Source organism: Delphinapterus leucas, chromosome 2, assembly GCF_059928025.1.
Source record: "Delphinapterus leucas isolate spDelLeu-1000000601 "Yukka" chromosome 2, BTC_Dleu_Yukka2, whole genome shotgun sequence".
Classification (NCBI taxonomy): Eukaryota; Metazoa; Chordata; class Mammalia; order Artiodactyla; family Monodontidae; genus Delphinapterus; species Delphinapterus leucas.
In genome coordinates this window covers 147,044,176-147,062,972 of record NC_143130.1, presented here as the reverse complement: position 1 = coordinate 147,062,972, position 18,797 = coordinate 147,044,176, and the positions used below count along the sequence as shown (strand labels likewise).

General features: G+C 41.3%; 1 protein-coding gene across 1 annotated transcript in view; it reads right to left on the bottom strand.

The window, feature by feature from the left end:
- Positions 1–18,777, bottom strand: part of GARIN2 (golgi associated RAB2 interactor family member 2) — a 35,954-nt gene extending 17,177 nt beyond the window's left edge. The window contains exon 1 of the mRNA XM_089907852.1: positions 916–18,777. Coding sequence (XP_089763978.1) covers positions 916–1,074 — 159 coding nt within the window. The 5' untranslated portion in view covers positions 1,075–18,777. The remainder of the gene's footprint in view (positions 1–915) is intronic.
- Between the last annotated feature and the right edge of the window lie 20 nt (positions 18,778–18,797).

The following is an 18,797-nucleotide window of genomic DNA, read 5'->3' as shown; positions in this document are numbered from 1 at the left end:
CATGACTTAAACATTAGTGTTCTTTGAGGCATCACCTCCCTCCTATGGTGTCTGGAAGTGAGGAGGTCTCCCGTCAGTGCAGAGAATGTGTGTATGTTGTCGTTCCTGTCACTCCTTTGTAGAATCAGCCGAGGAGCCGCTTAAATGGGCATGTTTCACGTTAGACTTGGTTGTGACATTTTCAGGAAGTTTAAGGGTATGGCCCACACCATTTAACTCATTTCCCTGTTTCTTTGTCTTTTTTTTTTTTCCCTTTGGCCATACCTCACAGCATGCGGAACTTCCCCAACCAGTGATCGAACCTGCACCCCACTGCAGCGGAAGCACAGAGTCTTAACCACTGGACCGTCAGGGAAGCCCCTGTCTGGATAATTTAATGTTGAATGTTTAGCGGAAAGTTAGAACTGCTCTCAAATGCATTGAAGTGTAGTTTCATTCATCATGTAGGTACATTTTTAGGAGAAGGAAACTTTTCTCCCTGGCACAATTTGACAATTATATTTTACCTTCAGAACTAAGAACCAAAATGCATTTTAATCCCTAGTTGGGTCATAGATGTTATTCTTTAAAATGTCTCCTAAGTTAAGGAGTTATCTGAGTGCTTTCCTGTGGCAGAATATTCTAAAAATGACTATAATCTCTTTGTGTAGTTTTGGGGAGATGATGATAGAATGAAAATTTCAGTAGACTTGGGACAGAATTTCTAGGTAAGAGTTTGTTGGGAAAATTTGAAATGAATTTTCCTTTTACATCATAATTATTTTAGGTTGTTTGAAGTTCCCAAACTGTTCCCTTTAATTGTATCACACATTCCCTTGCCACATTAAAACAATTTTTCCAACCTTTTCTGTTGTCTTTGAGAAAATTAATTACCAAAGTTATTAGAACTTAATTCAGGGCTCAATTATTATTTACCTGGATAAAACTGCTCTCTAATGTGGGAGGAGATACAAAAGGGGCATACTCTCCTTCATCCAACATATTTTGAAGCTCTCCTGGATCCTTGGAGCCTGGGACACAGATGTCGTCTTGCTCGTCGATCCTCGTAGTAGACTTGCTGTTATTCTTCTTCATTGTGCTTATGTATAAACCTCAGAAAGTTGAAGAAATGGAAATACAATGAACAGAGACAGAGAAAATCTAATATAATAATTAAGTCGCCTCACTTTTCCACTAATTCAACTAATTTTATCAACATCTACGACATTCCAGGGACTGTGATGGGCACTGGAGATCCATGTGAATAAGACCAATAAGATGCCTGCCCTCACGCAGGTTACAGTCTCTGGAGAAACAGCGAGTAAGCAAGAAGATTTTGGATGATAAGGGCTACAAAGACTCTGGATCAGATCCATGTGATAAAAAGTGTCTGGGGTGTGGGACTGGCAACAGAAATTAGTTAGGGTGGTTAGGGGAGGCCTCTCAGCATCCCCCCTCCCCAAACCATTATTTTCCACCTTCCTAATTAATGGTACCTCTATCCTTCCCAGCATGCATGGGCCTAAAGTCCTTTTCTGTAAGTAGGGTATACCATACTAACCATACTAACCCGAGATCATCTCTTCCTGACCATTCACCCACTACCGAGGCTTAGTGAACAGTGGGTATCTATCTAGTCACTGACAGCTGTACATCTCCTGCTGTCGCTCTGGCTCTCTCTCCAGAAACTGCTTCAGTAGACACCAATGGCTCTACATCATTGGATTTCACCTTTCATCTACCAGAAATCACAGAATTCCAAGAAAGGAACAGGTCCTAGAATGCAATTCTGTTCAAACCTTCAAAAGATCACTCTTCCTTCTTCACAAACTCCATGCCGGTTAGAGGAAAGCAGTAAGTTCTGAATGCTTATTTCCACCTCAGTCCTTTCTCAGAGATCCTTCTTTTCCTTTCCCTAGCCAAGCTAGAGAGTAGCAGTGAACATGCCCCATCTCTGTCCCAGCCAGGGCCTGGGACACAGAGACCACCGCTGCCTGCTATCCCATGAGCGTGTGACCCTAGGAATTCTCATCAGACCTTCTGCTGGTGACAACACAATGCCCCCCTCCAGCGCATCTTACACATGAACATAGGGAAAGTGAAATAACTCAAGAGAAAGTGAAATAGTCCAGAGGAGCCAAAATGTAAAAAGAATGAGACAAAAGGGATCATTCAGGAAAAAAAGAGAAAGAGATAAAACAACAACCATCAGCTGAAACAGAGAGGATGGAAAATAATAACCAACAAAATATATTTAGTTCTTGCTTTGCGGCAGGCAATAATAGCTTTACATGCACTGTCTCATTTGATTCTAAAAGCACTATGAACTAGCATTTTTAAGATGCTTATTTTATACACCATGAGGCTTGGAGAGGGAAAGTAACTTACCCGAGGTCACACCTTATAAGTCCCCACACCAGGAATCAGAACCTCATAGTCTGACTAGAGGAGCTTATGCCATGGCCTAAGGTTCAGTCCTGCCCTGAGTGCTTGGAAAGATGGATGTGAGAATCGGCAAGGGTGCGAGGGGTCAGGATAGGTCAGGACGTATGGGAAAAAGGATAAGGAGGGTGAACCAGAGACAACAGAAGGTGCCTTCCCCTTCTTCCTATTCTCTTCCCTTCCTGAATAATTTAGTCCTAAATCCATTAGCTGGGACAAAGGGAGGCAGGACTCTGTAATGAGGGGAGTGAGGAGCCACAGCTCAGGACACAAGGGAGGCAAGAGGGCATCTGTTACCAGGAGAAGGGGTGCAGCCCAGTGTAAGAAACCAGGGCCGAGCAGCCTGAGGAGGGGGTCCGAGATGGAGAGAGGACGGTGGCAGAGATGGGTAATATGTTCATGCAGGGGAATTGATCTAATAAAATAGGAGACCATGAGACTCTATGTAAATTAAAATTTCGATGAGGAACAGAATATTTAGTTCAAAGTACCTCTCACCAACATATTTATCAGTGTCAAGGGGAAAAAATAACTGTACAGTGAAGAAGCCGGGCAGACACCGTCTCAGTGAAGTGATGAGTGAACACTATCAGTAATGGGAAAAACCAAAATGATGTACCACCTTACAGGATGCAACGAGATGCACACATCATTCTGTGATACTCCTCCCAAAGATGCATGACCTGAATCCAATTATTAGGAAACATCAGACAGATCCAAATTGAGGGACATTCTACAAAATAACTGGCCTGTGATCTTAAAAAATGTCAAACTAATGAAAGTCAAAGAAAGAGTATAGAGCTGTTCCAGACTGAAGGGGGCTAAAGAGACATGACAGTGATTCTGAACTGGATCCTTTGGCCGTGCAGGCCATTACTGGGACAACTGGCAAACGCTGAGTGGGGTCTCGGGATTAGGTGGTGGTAATAGGCAATGCTCCTGTCCTGGTTTTTGTTTGTTTGTTTGTTTTTGTTTTTTTGCAGTACGCAGGCCTCCCACTGCTGTGGCCTCTCCCGTTGCGGAGCACAGGCTCCAGACGCGCAGGCCCAGAGGCCATGGCTCACGGGCCCAGCCGCTCCGCGGCATGTGGGATCTTCCCAGACTGGGGCACGAACCCGCGTCCCCTGCATTGGCAGGCGGACTCCCAACCACTGCGCCACCAGAGAAGCCCCTGTCCTGGTTTTGATGGTTGTATTTTGGCTGTGTAGGAGAATACCCTTGATTGTATTTGGGGATAATAGGGCAACGACTTGGCAAATTACTCTCGAAAGCTTCAGGAAAAAAAAAGTCTTTGTATTGTACTTGCAATATTTCTGTTTGTGATTGTTTAAAAATTTTAATGGGAATAATAATACAAGGAAAGAGGAAGGAAAAGAAGGTATAAACCAGGGGTCCCCAACTCCCAGGCCATGGACTGGTACCAGTCTGTGGCCTGTTAGGAACCAGGCCGTGCAGCAGGAGGTGAGCGGCTGGCGAGCAAGCGAAGCTTCATCTGTATTTGCAGACGTTCCCCATTACTTGCATTACTGCCTGAGCTCCGCCTCCTGTCAGATCAGTGGCAGTGGTGAGTTGTATAATTATTTCATTATATATTACAATGTAAGAATAATAGAAATAAAGTGCACAATAAATGTAATATGCTTGAATCATCCTGAAAACATCCCCCACCCCCGGTCCATGGAAAAATTGTCTTCCATGAAACCGGTCCCTGGTGCCAAAAAGGTTGGGGACCGCTGGTATAGACGAGAGGATGGAGATGGGGAGATGGATGAGTTCTGAGTGTTTGGCCATCAGTGCAAAAGGCTGTATTTAGCCACTTCAGATTTCCAAGGAGAGAGCTTTGCAATAGCAATGAGAGGATCCTCACAGTGACAGGGTGGTAGGAAAAAGGCACATAATGGCCCATTGCCATCTAGGTTTTTTCTCCTCCGTGACATCCAGCAGGACAAGGCATTTATTTTATCATCGCTGAGTGGCTGAGAAACAATGAAGCTGCCTTAGAGAGTCAGAGGACACAGCAAGTGTTGAAAACATCAACTGGATTCTTTGGGGCCTAAATATATGGGGATCTCCTAGAATCTGACAAGAAATCACAAGAAAGGTGCATTTTTAGATGAGAGCAAGGTATGACGGAGGAAGGAAAGCAAAGGTCGGCAGCCTTTTGGTTCAGGGTTACCAGTAATATCACAGCAACTATTCACCCTTCACTTCCCAGAACAGCTGTGATTGCTTACACTTTTGTCCCTATCAGTCCAGACTCTCTACTATCAGTTCATGTGTACCTGCTTGAGGTCTAGAAAAGCTGATCCCTGTAAGCAATGTCTTTGGTACAGCGTCATTCCCAGAAGAGGAAAGGAGAAAGAGAAAGCCTGGAAAGTGGAGTAAGTAGAAAGCGAAGGGAGAGAGAGACCAAGGGTGAGGTCTCTACACTGCGCATGTGACAGTGTAGCTCTACGTGGTCCCCCCACACCCTGCCAGCCATATGCACCATCACCTCTTACCTCAACTCAGGGTCAAGCCACAGTCCTCTCAGAGACAAAGTTTTTAACTCACTTCATTTTGGGCTTCCTCCTTTTAATGATGAAGTCTTCTGTGAAGGAGACAAGAAATGGAAAATAAAGTGTACAAAGGAAGAAAATACTAATCCTTACTTTCATTTACTACATGAGGACCATGCCTTAAAAGGAGTTCCTCTAGGAACTTCTCTGGCAGTCCAGTGGTTATGACTCCATGCTTTTGCTGCAGGGGGCACGGGTTCGATCCCTGGTCAGGGAACTGAGCGGCCAAAAAAAAAAAAAAAAAAAATTAAAATAAATAAATAAAGGCTTTTGCCCATGCTGAAATTAAAAAAAGAAAAAAAAGAGTTCCTCTAATTACACTAGTAGTCAGAAGGTTGCTGTCTGTATTTGAGCTGAGCTGTTGGCAATGGTGCCAATCACGGTTTTTGGTGAGTGGAATCAGACAGTCACGAGTCTGTAGCCCATGGCTGGCCTGAAACTGCGAAATAAGTGAAATTCTGGGCTCCTATAGTCATGAGGATATTCTATAATGTGACAAAGCTAGTAATATGGACTCAAATAACCGTTGTGCCATGGAGGGTCGTAAGAAGCCTGGGTTATTGTCTTCCTATAAAGAGCCAGAGCACTCTATTCAACTCTCTACCATCCCAACTGGTAGTTGTGTACATGTATACACTTACATATGCTCATACTATTTTGTCACTAGTATGTAGTTCTCACACCGTATTGTGGTTGCAGACACTATAGACAATCCTTTTTCCTCTCCATAAAATTCTGAAATAACCCCTTCAGGAATACCTGGGACCAGGTGAACTACAACTATAATTGCTCTCAGAACTCAAGTGCTGTAAGGCCAGTATGGAAACTGGTGTGGTGGGGATATAAAGAATCTGGAGTCAGACATATCCAGGTTCATATTTGGGCTCTGTCACCTGCTACTTGGTGACCTTGGCATGTTACTTGATATCCCTGAGCTCAATTTCCTCATCTATAATATGAGGATAAAACCACCCAACTCGGGATTTCCCTGGTGGCACAGGGGTTAAGAATCTGCCTGCCAATGCAGGGGACACGGGTACGATCCCTGGTCCGGGAAGATCCCACATGCCGCGGAGCAACTAAGCCCGTGCGCCACAACTATTGAAGCCCGCGCGCCTAGAGCCCTTGCTCCGCAACAAGAGAAGCCACCGCAATGAGAAGCCCGCACACCTCAATGAAGAGTAGCCCCCGCTTGCTGCAACTAGAGAAAGCCTGCGCTCAGCAATGAGGACACAACGCAGCCATAAATAAATAAATAAATATTAAAAAATGAAATTAAAAAAAAAAAACAACACCCGACTCAACTCAGTGTTGGGACCACTGGATGCACCAATGTGTAAAAAACACTGAATAGCATGGCTATTGCACAGTGAGCACCTGTAGCTGCTTGTGCTGGTCCACCACACTGGACCCTGTGTCCAAAAGTATAACCTCCTCAGTGTTTGCTGGGCTGGGTTCCTTCTTGATCACTGTTAGTTTCATATTTCCCAAGTTGCATTCATTCTAAGGAATGAAGGAATTTCCTCAGCTTAAAAACTGTGAAATGGAGTGTGCCTTGTGATCACTCTCCACTGGCGGGGACAATTGCATGGTGGTTGTCATTTGGCTGTACCTGCATGGACTTAGTCATGGTTGTTCACATTAAATTATGTACATTGGTTGTACTGCATGCGTTGCATTTAATTGCCATTTAAAATGTGTTCCCAATGGGTACCTGAAAATCTTTTGTTGACACCTTCTTGTAAGATTGAGAAAGTTTCTGTATAAAACTTGCAGAATGCACATCAGAGGCTTGGAAGAAGGTCCAAGAGACCAGAGTGGAGCGCTCCTCTAAGAAATGCACAGAGGATGAGGGCACAGAGAGTGACAGATAAATATTGTGTGGAAGAATCCCAAGTAGTAAGAAAGCATTGAGTCATATAATTAGCTGCATTGTTTTTCTTTCTCAGTGGTCCATAGTATAATGATGTATCTTATAATTGATGGATCTCAGATTTGATAAAACACAGTAGTCAACTCTTGCTCATCCACAAGTGGATGATAGAGTACACATTTTTGGGGAAAAAAATCACTTAACAAAGTGACAACATCCACATATTGGAGGGTATGTCTACTGTTCACAAACACATGCTACTCTGTATGTGCCCTGTGGCCCTTTCGCAGCACAGTCATTTATGTGGCTTCCAGAATCCCTGGATCTGAGAACAGTTCCTCCAGAGAGAGGATGATCTCCCAGGGGAGCAGGTGTAGCTGTGGATCCAAGGCCACAGAGAGGGAGGAGAGAATGAGGAGAAGGAAGGGCTCCAGGGGATTGGTAGCCAAGACCAGGCCTGGCCCCTCTTGTCCCCTTTGAACCCCGGAACAAAGGTAGGGGTCAGCTAAGGAACAAAGAATGTAACCATATATTTTATCTTCTCTGGTTTGATGCTTTTTATTGTTTGTTGCTAAATATTTGTTCTGGAAATACTTTGATACTTTTGGATTATGTGTATGGATGGTAAATGTGTGCTGAATTTTAACTAGTTTTGTTGTAACTGTGATTTGAGATTATCTCTCTGTATACCAAAGCCTCCACCCCTAACCTCTTCAGTTATGCTGGTTAATTAATCAAGATAGCACTGCTCTTACGGCATATGAATCGTTCTGTGAAACCAACTGTGTGGCTGTGCACACGCACAGCACCACGCGTTTTGTCAGTGGTCCAAAAGCAGGGTCAGCTGTTAACTATTTACTAGGACCACTCTTAATAACTGGAGATAGTATTAAAGTTTTGGTATATATATATATATATATCCATATATATCTCATATCTTTCCAGTTTTACAAATCGCTTTAGCTATATAATATGTACTAATATTTTCCCATGATATTAGATATTTTAAAAAACAGCAGTTACCAATCATGGTGTGGACCTATTTGGAACATCACAGTCTCTTGTAAGATGTGCCAAAACGAACTGCACCCAATGGTTCAACCGATGTTTGGGAAATAGTTTTCTGTTAAAGGGCAGTGGATGATTCAAGGTTCTCCCTCTGATGAGTCTCCTGTGCTCTGCTGTGCTTTCTTGTGGGGAGATCACAGAAGGGCGGCCTAACATTTTGCTTAACTTACTGTGTTTGGGGTCTCCTTTTCTCAGGCTGCAGGTTTGTAGTTCCCGTTGTTTCTGGTGTCTGCCCCCAGTGGCTAAGGTTGGTTCAGTCGGTTGTGTAGGCTTCCTGGTGGAGGGGACTAGTGCCTGTGTTCTGTTGGATAAGGCTGGATCTCGTCTTTCTGGTGGGCAGGACCGCATCCAGTGGTGTGTTTTGGGGTGTCTGTGACCTTATTACGATTTTAGGCAGCCTCTCTGCTAATGGGTGGGGCTGTGTTCCTGTCTTGCTAGTTGATTGGCATGGGGTGTCCAGCACTGTAGCTTGCTGGTCGTTGAGTGGAGCTGGGTCCTAGCATTGAGATGGAGATCTCTGGGAGAGCTTTCGCCATTTGATATTATGTGGAGCCGGGAGGTCTCTGGTGGTTCAATGTCCTGAACTTGGCTCTCCCACCTCAGCAGCACAGGCCAGACACCGGGCCAGAGCACCAAGACCCTGTCAGCCACATGGCTTTTGGGAAGTCTGAGGTCTTCTGCCAGCGTTCAGTGGGTGTTCTGTAGGAGTTGTTCCACATGTAGATGTATTTCTGATGCGTTTGTGGGGAGGAAGGTGATCTCCACATCTCACTCCTCCACCATCTTGAAGGTCCTCCTCAACAGCTTGAGTTTTAATGGAAATTGGGAAGGGGAGAGAGTGAAAGTCTGGGAGCTAGCGTGCAAGTGTTTTCATTGGCTTTTCTGACCACTGAAATCAGAGAGGGTGTCTATAAATGCCCTGAAAATAATACCACTTCCATGTAGTCTTTCCCCGCACTGATATTTTGTGATAAAACATTTTTAAATCTATAACAAAGCTGAAAAAATTCTATAGTGAACACCCATATACCTACCACATAGTTTCTCTTTTTTTCTTTTGTTGTGTTATTTCCATAATGACGTGAAAGCTCTTGAATGATGAGGTTTACCTGTCACTCATTAGAACTGGTCTCTGTGATACTTGGAGCTTGGAGGTTAGTTCTTTGTAGCACTTTGAAGCATAGCATTTACTTAGTTTTTTTCTAAGATTCTTAACACAGCAGTAAACATCTTTTTAGTATTGGTCCATCACAGTCATAGGTTGCAATTCTGGTTGAACCTTAGAGAAGATATAACTGTTGTGGCCTCCCTCTCTACTGACAATGGGGCCCCAGCTAACCTTTTAGCTTTGAACAGAAAAGCCCTGTGTTCTAGATCTTCTCTGTCATTTGAATAATTTAAAATGACCACATTTCCACAAATTCATTCAATTCAGTCACTTATGGAAGAAAGTTTGAAAAATCAAAATGTAAAAATCATCAGAAAACTTGTTTTCAAAGAAACTCTCAATGAAACTATTTTTAAGAAAAAGAAATTCAGTAACCAGGTGTTAAGTCTCTGAGATTTCTTGCTTGCTCTGGTTGAAACTAGAAGGAAATGAAACTTTAAGGAAAAGGGGAAGGTGGAAAAAGAATAGACATTTTGCCCTCGAATTATGAGAATTCATTGAACTATCCTTTCCTTCTCTCTCAGGTTCACACCAAAGTTGCAGTAGGCAGACAGTCACTTACACAGAGGTGAGGATGAAACAGATCTCTGGAGATCTCCTGGATGTCTACTAGAATAGTCTCCAAATAGCACGTTTCCAGCTCTTTTCACATTTCTTTGGCAGGTGTTTTCAGTCTACTGGACAGGCAACTTACCCCTTAGTGAAAGAAGCACAGGAGGCCGGACTTCCCTGGGCATTGTTCTAAGGCTCCTGCCTCATAATGTGCTGACGTAGTCTCTGAAGTAAGAGAAGAACGCTGGGAGCAGCAGCCCTGAAGGTCAGGCCCTAACCCTGGGGTGAGGTGTTGCTAGCGTTCCTGTGGAGCTGCACAGCTCAGGAGCAGTAGTTCTGGTTGCCACGTGAAGTTTTCAGAGGCTTCCCTGGAGAGAAAAGCCAATTTAGCCATAGGATCACCATGGAAAAGATATCATACTGAGAAAGTTGAAAACACTATCATTTATCATTCAAGTGATAATTTATCATTCAATCTACCAACATCCCAATTTTCAGAGACTTATACATACTTAAGCCGCTTTGTGCTTCTATGAAGAAAAACTTCAAAAGAAGGTAGGATTCTTAGAGGGTAGAGGCCTCTTTATCTTCATACCTCCAGCTTCTAGTATATTCTGACACGTGCTGTAGTAGGCACTCAGTAATTGTTGGGTGAATGAATGAATGTAAAGAACTGCATGGTATTCTCTCTCTGAAGTTCTCCTCTCTCTTGAAGATACATGATTAGGTTACTTGTCTTTGCTTTTCTCTGTGGCTTCCCTGTCAGATTGTCCTTCTTCACCTTTGCGTTGTGGTCCAGTGCTGCAGATGCCCACCTGTCTAGCCACTCCCTCTCCTGCTCTTGAGGATGGAAGGGCACCAGGGGATGCAAACTCACCACTTAGGCCTGGGGGGCATGACCTTAGTGAATTAACTTCATTTGGGTCACCATATTCTAGATTCAAACACTTGCTTTGGACAGGGCCCAGAGGATATTCAGTCTCTCAGAATAAATATCATCTGAGCTTTTGAGTGGATGATAGGGTTCCTATTTCCTTAAGAACGGTAACTTCCATGCGGGACCATGTGTTGGGGTCAGGGAGACCACAGCATCCACTCCCATAGGATGTGTATCAGGCAGTTTTCCCAGAAGCAGTGTTGAGGGCTGGATGCATAAATGGAGTGTTTACTGGCATCAAGCTCTGGTGATAACTCTCCACGTATAACTGGCTCAGCCTGCAGGCAAGGGCAGTCTGTACATGTGCAGGATCAAAGGGTTTCCTTTTATTTTTGCCTCAGACACTCCCTTTCCCGTCTTTTATCCTGAATGCCCTCTTTCGGATGGACAAATTCTTCCTCTAGTTGTATGAGTACCATTGGCTCTTTCTTCATTCAGCATATTTGTTGTGTGATCCCTTGCCATTTTCTGTGCTTCCTGACTCAGGACCAGGGTACATTTCTGCATAAATCTGATTCATCTCTTCCATGTTGGTGTTACTAATTCTGATGTCTTGATGAAACCCTTCGTTTCTCACTTCTATTTTTTTCGAGGTTACTGGTATCTTAAAAAGTGAAGAAATACCAAAAGAGGGAAATAAAAATCATGGTATATTTTAAATATTTACCTTTAAAATATTAATGCTTTTTAACGTGCACAGCGTATTAAACCATACTTATAACTTTACGTGGAGATGATGTCATAGTTCTGAGTCTGAGGCACTTTGTTGAAATGAGGTCCATGACCAATTAACCTTCTGTCCTTGTTCCTCATGAGATGTGCCAACTTGCTCATGCCTGCATGAGGTCCTCTCTACTGCATGTCCTAAGCATGATATGAAGTTTTTATGCCAGGTTCTGTCTCTGGCTCCCTGGTGAGTGCTATACAAGGTCAGTTCTGTTGGTCAGTTTAGCAATGAGTACCTGCTATTTCCTGGGGCTACAGAGGTGAACAGTCTCTGCCATCAAGTGGAGGAGGGGTGATGTAAGCAGATAAATTCAGTGGGATGCAGAGATAAGTGGAAGCACAGATAAGAGGCACTAAGTCCAGTTTGGGGATTTAGGGAAGGGTTCCTGGAGGAGTTAATGTCCAAGGTTAATCTTGGAAGATTAGCCAGCCTGAGCAAAGGCATTGAGGCATAAAATGACATGCTTTGAAGGGGTAACTGCAAATGGTCTGGTGTTAAGTGAGGGGGGGATAGTGAAGGTGGACGAGGGAGGGGCTAGATCACAGAGGACTTTAAAGAACCTAACTGGGGGCTTGGACTTAATTTGTTGCAGCAGTTTTCTGATGAGGAGTTTTAGCACAGAGAGATTTATGCTCTGCATTGATCACTTTGGTAGCAGTGTGAAGGACAGACTCAGGGAGGGCAATTCTGGAGGCATACAGATTAAGATGGTAGCAGTGGGACTAGAAAAGAGAGGGTTAATTTAGGAACTATTAGTAGAGTTGACAGAACTTGGTGACTAACTGGATGTGGGAAGTGAGAAGAAAGAGTGACTCAGAGGTTTCTGGTTTGGGAAACTGGGTAAATGGTGGTGCCATTAACGAAGAAACAAAACACAGGCAGAGGAACAGGTGTAGAAGGCAGGAAGGATGAGTTCCTTGTTTGCAGGAGCCCTTGTCTAGCATGGTGCCTTGTATTCAATAGGTGTTTAGTAAATAAGAGGCTTTTTTCTTAAACCTCCAGTGGCTTCCCATGCTCTTAGGCTATTTGACATATATCATAGGGATGTGTGTGTGTGTGTGTGTGTGTGTGTGTTCAGTATACACCCAAGAGCCTATACATGTGTGAGCGTGATCTGGCTGCATCCCGGCTTCAGTTCTCTCCAGCTGTATCTCAGAACCCTCCCCTCTCCCTCATCATGCTTCTATCTCCTTTCTGGTGTCGTATTCTTTAAGCCCTTTCCTCTGTCTGAAATGCTCTTCTCTCAGTTCTTAACATGCGGGGCTTATTTTCACTCTTCTGATCTGACTTCAAATGTCACCTGTTTAGAGAACCCTTTCCTCAATCCCCAGACGAGTGATTGTCTCTCAGCTCTAAATCCACCATTGCATTCTACATTGTGGTGCTGGGGCTGGAACTCAGCTAATGACATTTTTTTTTTTTTTTGCCAGCTGGCTTCCTGTTAGGTTGAACAATAGGCTGCATTAGACTACAGGGAACTCGGCAAGCAGAGGGAGCGAAGAAGGGACTTGCGTTCGTTCCTGATTACTTCTTGATTCTTTCTGTCACCCTGGTAATGGCAACTTGTTCTAGCCTTTTTTTCCCTCACTCTCAGAATTAGCATCTGGGCAGTGCCCTTTCCTTGGAGGGTTGAGTCCTAGCTCCAAGAGGTCTGACCTCTGAGCTTCCAGATTCTGATAATTCTAACCTCTTCCTCCCATCTCCCAGCCCTAGTTTTTTGTGGTATCCGCTTCCTATAGTTATTATCTCTGACATTTCCATGTTTCTTTTGTGCTTTTCCAGATCTTCAGCACAGATTTAACTTATTGTTACGCTAAAGTCTCTGAGTGTAATTTCTGCCTTTCTTAATGGCTGGATCTTACAAAACTGAATATGATTTAGGGCTCCATCCAGTTACTCTCTAACTATAATAGGATTTTCTTCATAGACTTTTCATAATCTGTATTTCAAAAAAAATTTTTTTTTTTGCTTTCTCATAATCTGTCTTCTCTTGGATATGAGTCTTGGTCTCATTCATCACTGTATCCTCAGAGCCTAGCATGGAGCCTTGCATACTGTAGGAACTTAATATATGCTTGTTAAATAAATTATTGAATTATTACAAAAGACTACAGGAGACATATTGCTAACTGACCTTACAAAATGGCCAGAATTGAGCAACTTGTTAACCTCTTGGTTCTAGGCCAAGTTATAAATGAACTCTATAATGATGTAACTCTGTTATAGACAGTTGAGCTCAACACTTCTTATAAGCCTGTTAGAATACAATGTATTATTTAACATAGATCCACCCATCATCATTGGGATAATAAGAAACATAATTTATTTGCTTTGAATTCTATATGTACATAAATCCCTACTTTCTATAATTAGGAATGATAATGACTTACCTATTAGGGTTTCATGAAGATCAAGAGTTGGTTATGGGTTAGATCCACAAAGTTTTTTTGGTTAGCAAATAATTGAAAAAACAAAAGCCATCCAAAGGATCCACTTGCTGTAACATGCAACATCACTTAATAGCGTTTACTTGGTAAATGTAATCTGCTTATATTCTTTTTTTCATTGTGTGTTACATGATTTGAAACAACCAAAGCACAGAACCGAGAAAGCAGGTTAAAAAGGAACTGCTTACAAGGAATTACCATAGCACAGGGAATTATATTCAATATCTTGTAATAACCTATAATGAAATATAATCTGTAAAAACCCATACCTGATTCACTATGCTGTACACCTGAAACTAATGCAATATTGTAAATCAACTATATTTCAATAAAATAAAAACTACAATGTCTAAGATGAGAATTGCACTCGATAGGACTAATGGTAGATTAGACATTGCAGAAGAAAAGAGTAGTGAACTTAAAGCATAGAAACAGAGCCCATCCAAAATGAAACACACAATGAGAAAAAGAGTCCCCCCCAAATTAAGAGCATCTGTGAACTGTGGGACAATTTCAAGTGCCCTCATGTGCAGATAATTGGAGTATCCGAAAGAGAGAAGAGAGTGGGGCAAACAGAAAAAGTATTTAAAGAAATAACTGAAAACTTTACAAACTTGGTGAAAATGATAAATCCACAGATCCAAGAAGCTCAATAAACCTCAACCTCAATAAACTGCACCAATACACATCATAATCAAACCGATCAAAAACAACAACAAAGAAAAAAGTCTTAAGAGCAGCCAGAGAAAACATATATGCTATGTACAGAGGAACAAAGATAAGGATGACAGCAGATTTCTCATTGGAAACAATGCAAGCAATTAAAGTAATGAAAGGAAAACACTATAAACCTGGAGTTCTATACCCAGCAAAAATCTCTCTCAAAAACAAAAGCAAAACAAATACTTTTTCAGACATGCAAAAGCTGAAAGAATGTATCACCAGCAGACCCACACAACAATTTTAAAGGAACTCCTTCAGGCAACAGAAAAATGATACCAGATGGAAATGTGGATCCACACCAAAGAATGAAGAACCCCAGAAATGGAAACTACATAGATAAATATACACAATTCTTTCTGAAAGTCAAGCTCTGAAGGGAACAAGAAAGACTGGGTAATTGCTATGGGTAGGCAGGGGGCTAAGGGAGGTTTTCATTTTTGTTTTTAGGACATAGGAGAATTTTAAGGATGTATAAAGCTGATGGGAAAGCATGTAAGTAGGGAGAGGTGACACTATAGGTTAGATAGAGTATAGGGCTTGGGCAGAAAGGTGGGTCCTTGACAGAAGAGGGTCAAGCACTTCTTTGTGACCTAGAGAAGGGGCTGGGTCAATTTAGTGGGGGTGGCAGTCTTGCTGTAGACTTTGGTGGATAAGTATGTACTGCTTGTATAATCATAAGAAAAAACAAACAAACATGAAAAAAAGGAACTGCTTAACTTCCACACAGCTATAAGCAAGAATCTAAAAACACCTTATAATCTTTTATTTAAATATCAACTACTAAGACAAAGAATTGTAATACATCATACATACATAATTTTAAAATAATTTTGGTCAAATAATGCAAATAGATTATATGACATTGACTTTCACTGTGCCAAGTAGAACCATTTTATTGACCCTTAAGTTTTAAATTAAATTTCCCTTGAATCTACCTCAAATATGTTCATATCTATTTTTTTCCTTTTCTAATTCAGAAAGAAAAATGTTCCTTTTCTTCTCCAGCCTAACTGGGCCATCAGTGTCCTTTAATCCAGCCCTTCCTTCCTCTTCTCCTTTCCCCATCTGGAACCTTACTCTCAAATTTTTAATATGCCCACTACTATTGTTTTTCAAACAAATATCTTTTCTTCATCTTGTTATTGGTTCAAGCTACCATCCTGTGTCTATCTTTCTTTCCTCATGCCCAAGTTCCAAATATTTCATAGTCACGGTTTCTGTTTTGCTATCTGGCTTTTGCCTTCAACCCATTATTGAAATTGCACTCTTGCAGCTCACAAATGATTGCCTGATCAATACATTCTTTTGAGCCCTCATTCTTCTTGACATTTATTTTTGACAGTTGATTATCATTCCTTCTTGAAACTCTCCTCCCGTGTTCTGGGACACTGCAGTACCCTGTTTTTCCTCTTCTACAAACTGCTCTTCCTTTCATTGCATCCATGGCTTTTTCCTCCAACACTCCAAAATAAGGTGCTTCCCAAGGCTCTGTCCTCTTTTCTTGGCAAGTCCTTCCTTAATAATCTTTCCTATCTACCCTTATGTTTCAAATACTACCTTCATGTGAAGGATCCCCAAGGTTATATTCAGCCAGTATCTCTTCTGTGAACTCCTAACCTATACTTTCAAATGCCAACAGGACATGGCTACCTTAGGGCCCCTCTGACATCTCAAACACATGTCCAAACTTACCAGCTCCTCCACAAAATCCATGTTTCTGACTTTCTTTTTTTTGTTTCTTGTTGAACATGTTCTCAGTCAGCCAAGACTAAAGACTTTGAAACATCTCTTATTTGTCTAACTTCCTTTCCAACACTTGTAATCAGTCATAAAATTCTTTCCATTTTTTAGGTCCAGAGGCACACTCAGATGTCATGACCTTCCTATCACCATTACCCCTCTAACATTATGGTTAAGGCTATCGTCACCCCTCACCTGCACAATAATGATCACTTCTTAATTGGTGTCTCTCTTCAGTTTTTCCCCAATCCAGTCTATCCTATTCAATGCTGCCAGAGCATTTTTTTTTTCCCAAAAAATGATCCTAATACTTCCCTGATCAAGAATCTCTAATGGTTTAATTGTCTCTAGAATAAATCTAGACTCCTTACCCTGGTATTCAAGAAGTCCATAGTTTGGGCCTCAAACATGTACTGTTTTGGTCTTACAAATATATCAATTTTCTGTTTCTATGGCTTAGTGTTTGGGAATATGGACTCTGAAGCCAGATTGTTAAGTTTGAATCCTGGCTCCTCCTTTTATTAGCTGTGTCACCCTGGACAAGTTTCCTAACCTCTCTGTGCCTCAGTTTCCTCATCTATAATAGGAATAATAACACTTACAGGGTTGTTGTGAAAATTAAACATATGAAAAGTGCTTAGAAAAGTGCCTGGTAAGCTCTGTATAATGTTTCATGGAACAAACATTTACTTCTGCCTATCCATATGCACATATGCCAGGAACTCTAAGGATTTGGGGATAATATCAGTAAACAAAACAAACAAAAATTATTGCCCTTGTGGATCTTAAATTCTATAATAAAAATAACAATTATTATTAATTGTACATTCTGTTTCTAGAATACCCTTCTTCCTGCATTATCACCTTTAAAATTCTACCTTGACTTCAAGACCCACTAAAATTTCTTACCCCTTGAAATCTTACCTTGTAGAAGGTTCTCATTTGAACTCCTCCAACTCTTTAAATCTGAATTACAGCATTTATCACATTTTACACATTCTACCATGTTATTATCAAATATCAAACATATCAAATATTATGCTTACTTGCACATGTTTTTTTAATCTTCCTTGATGGACTGTAATGTTAGCAATTATCCCTATTCATTCTTGTAAATAGTATAGCATGATGTACCTTGTACTCAAGCACACAGTATATGCTTAATAAATATTTCTTGGATGAATGTAGGTAAAGAACTCCTTGCATGAGCTTTCATTTGACCTCTATTAATTAACCTTATCTTCTTTAATTGAACATATAAACTAAATTTAAAATGTAGAACATTTTATTTTCAACTTTGGAAATATCAAGTATAAGTATCAAATATTTATTGTTTACAAATTGGCTTTTTTCATTACCATCATTTGGCACCTTGTCTACTAGTGGGCTAATTTTTGTTGTTTGCTTTACTAAGTACTCTATAGCATATTCAATGTCCCCCGTTACCACTGTTTGGAAAGTGCCCCTAAGTTTTTATTAAAGAAGCCATTGTGGATAGCATATATTTCAACTGTATTTTCTATAGTCAGTACAGATTTTTCCCATTTTTCACTTCCAAACATGATAAAAAAAATGTCCAGGTACTCATCGGCAATTTTATGGCTCACTACTTATGTTCCCCCTCTATTCCAAGGAACTGTAGATGTTTGAAATTTGTTTTTATGACATCTGAAATAAAAATGTAGTTTTTTTCTAAATTATCAACTATCTTTCCTCTAAATTTGCTTGCTATTCTCCAGCTATGACTGGAAAGACCAGACCAACTACAGGTTCTCTCCTACTTTCTAATCTGTATTTGCACAATGCTACAGTAAAATATAGATTACTCTATATTTTTAAAAATCTCCTTTATACCACTTAACCTTGCTAAGCCATCTTAACTATTCCTTTTATCCAGGCAGAACCCCATCAGAATGGCATAACAATCTTCTCCTTTTTTATTAACAAGGCCAACACACACTGGATTTTAAATAATGATCGAGGATTTTTTTTATTCATTAAGTTTCAGTATCATTACAGAAAATGTTATGGTACAGAGCTGTTTAACATTGTTTTTTCTTTGCTCTTGATTTCCACATGAATGCTGGTAACACTAATATCTGTACAAGATCAGTCTTTGATTTTATTTTTTATTCTGTACAATTTTAAATGTATTGGTTAAAAAGGCTGTCAGCACTTAAGGAAGCATTTTTTCCCCCCAGTTTGTTTGTTCAAATAAAAGGTATCCAGTTACTGCCCAAGAGTACTGTGCCATGAGGCTACTGGGATGCGAGGCCCCCCCACCCCCGAACGCTCTGCGGGGATGGTTCTCCTTGAGGCAGGGCAGGGCCACCGCCCAGTCACTCTTTGTTTGGCACTGTGCACATAAACACGAGATACATGATAAAGAACAAGCAAAAGCTCTCTGTAAAGCGGTTATGAAGCATACTAAGAAGGGAAATCCAAGTGTTGCCTACGATAGTATAAATAAGCAGACAGCCTTGATTTAAGAGCATAAGTAGTTGTATTTTAAAGATGAGAAAAACACAAGTTCTGCAGGCACCTACTGCTGTCTACTAAAAGCTATCGCTATCAGACCTAGCA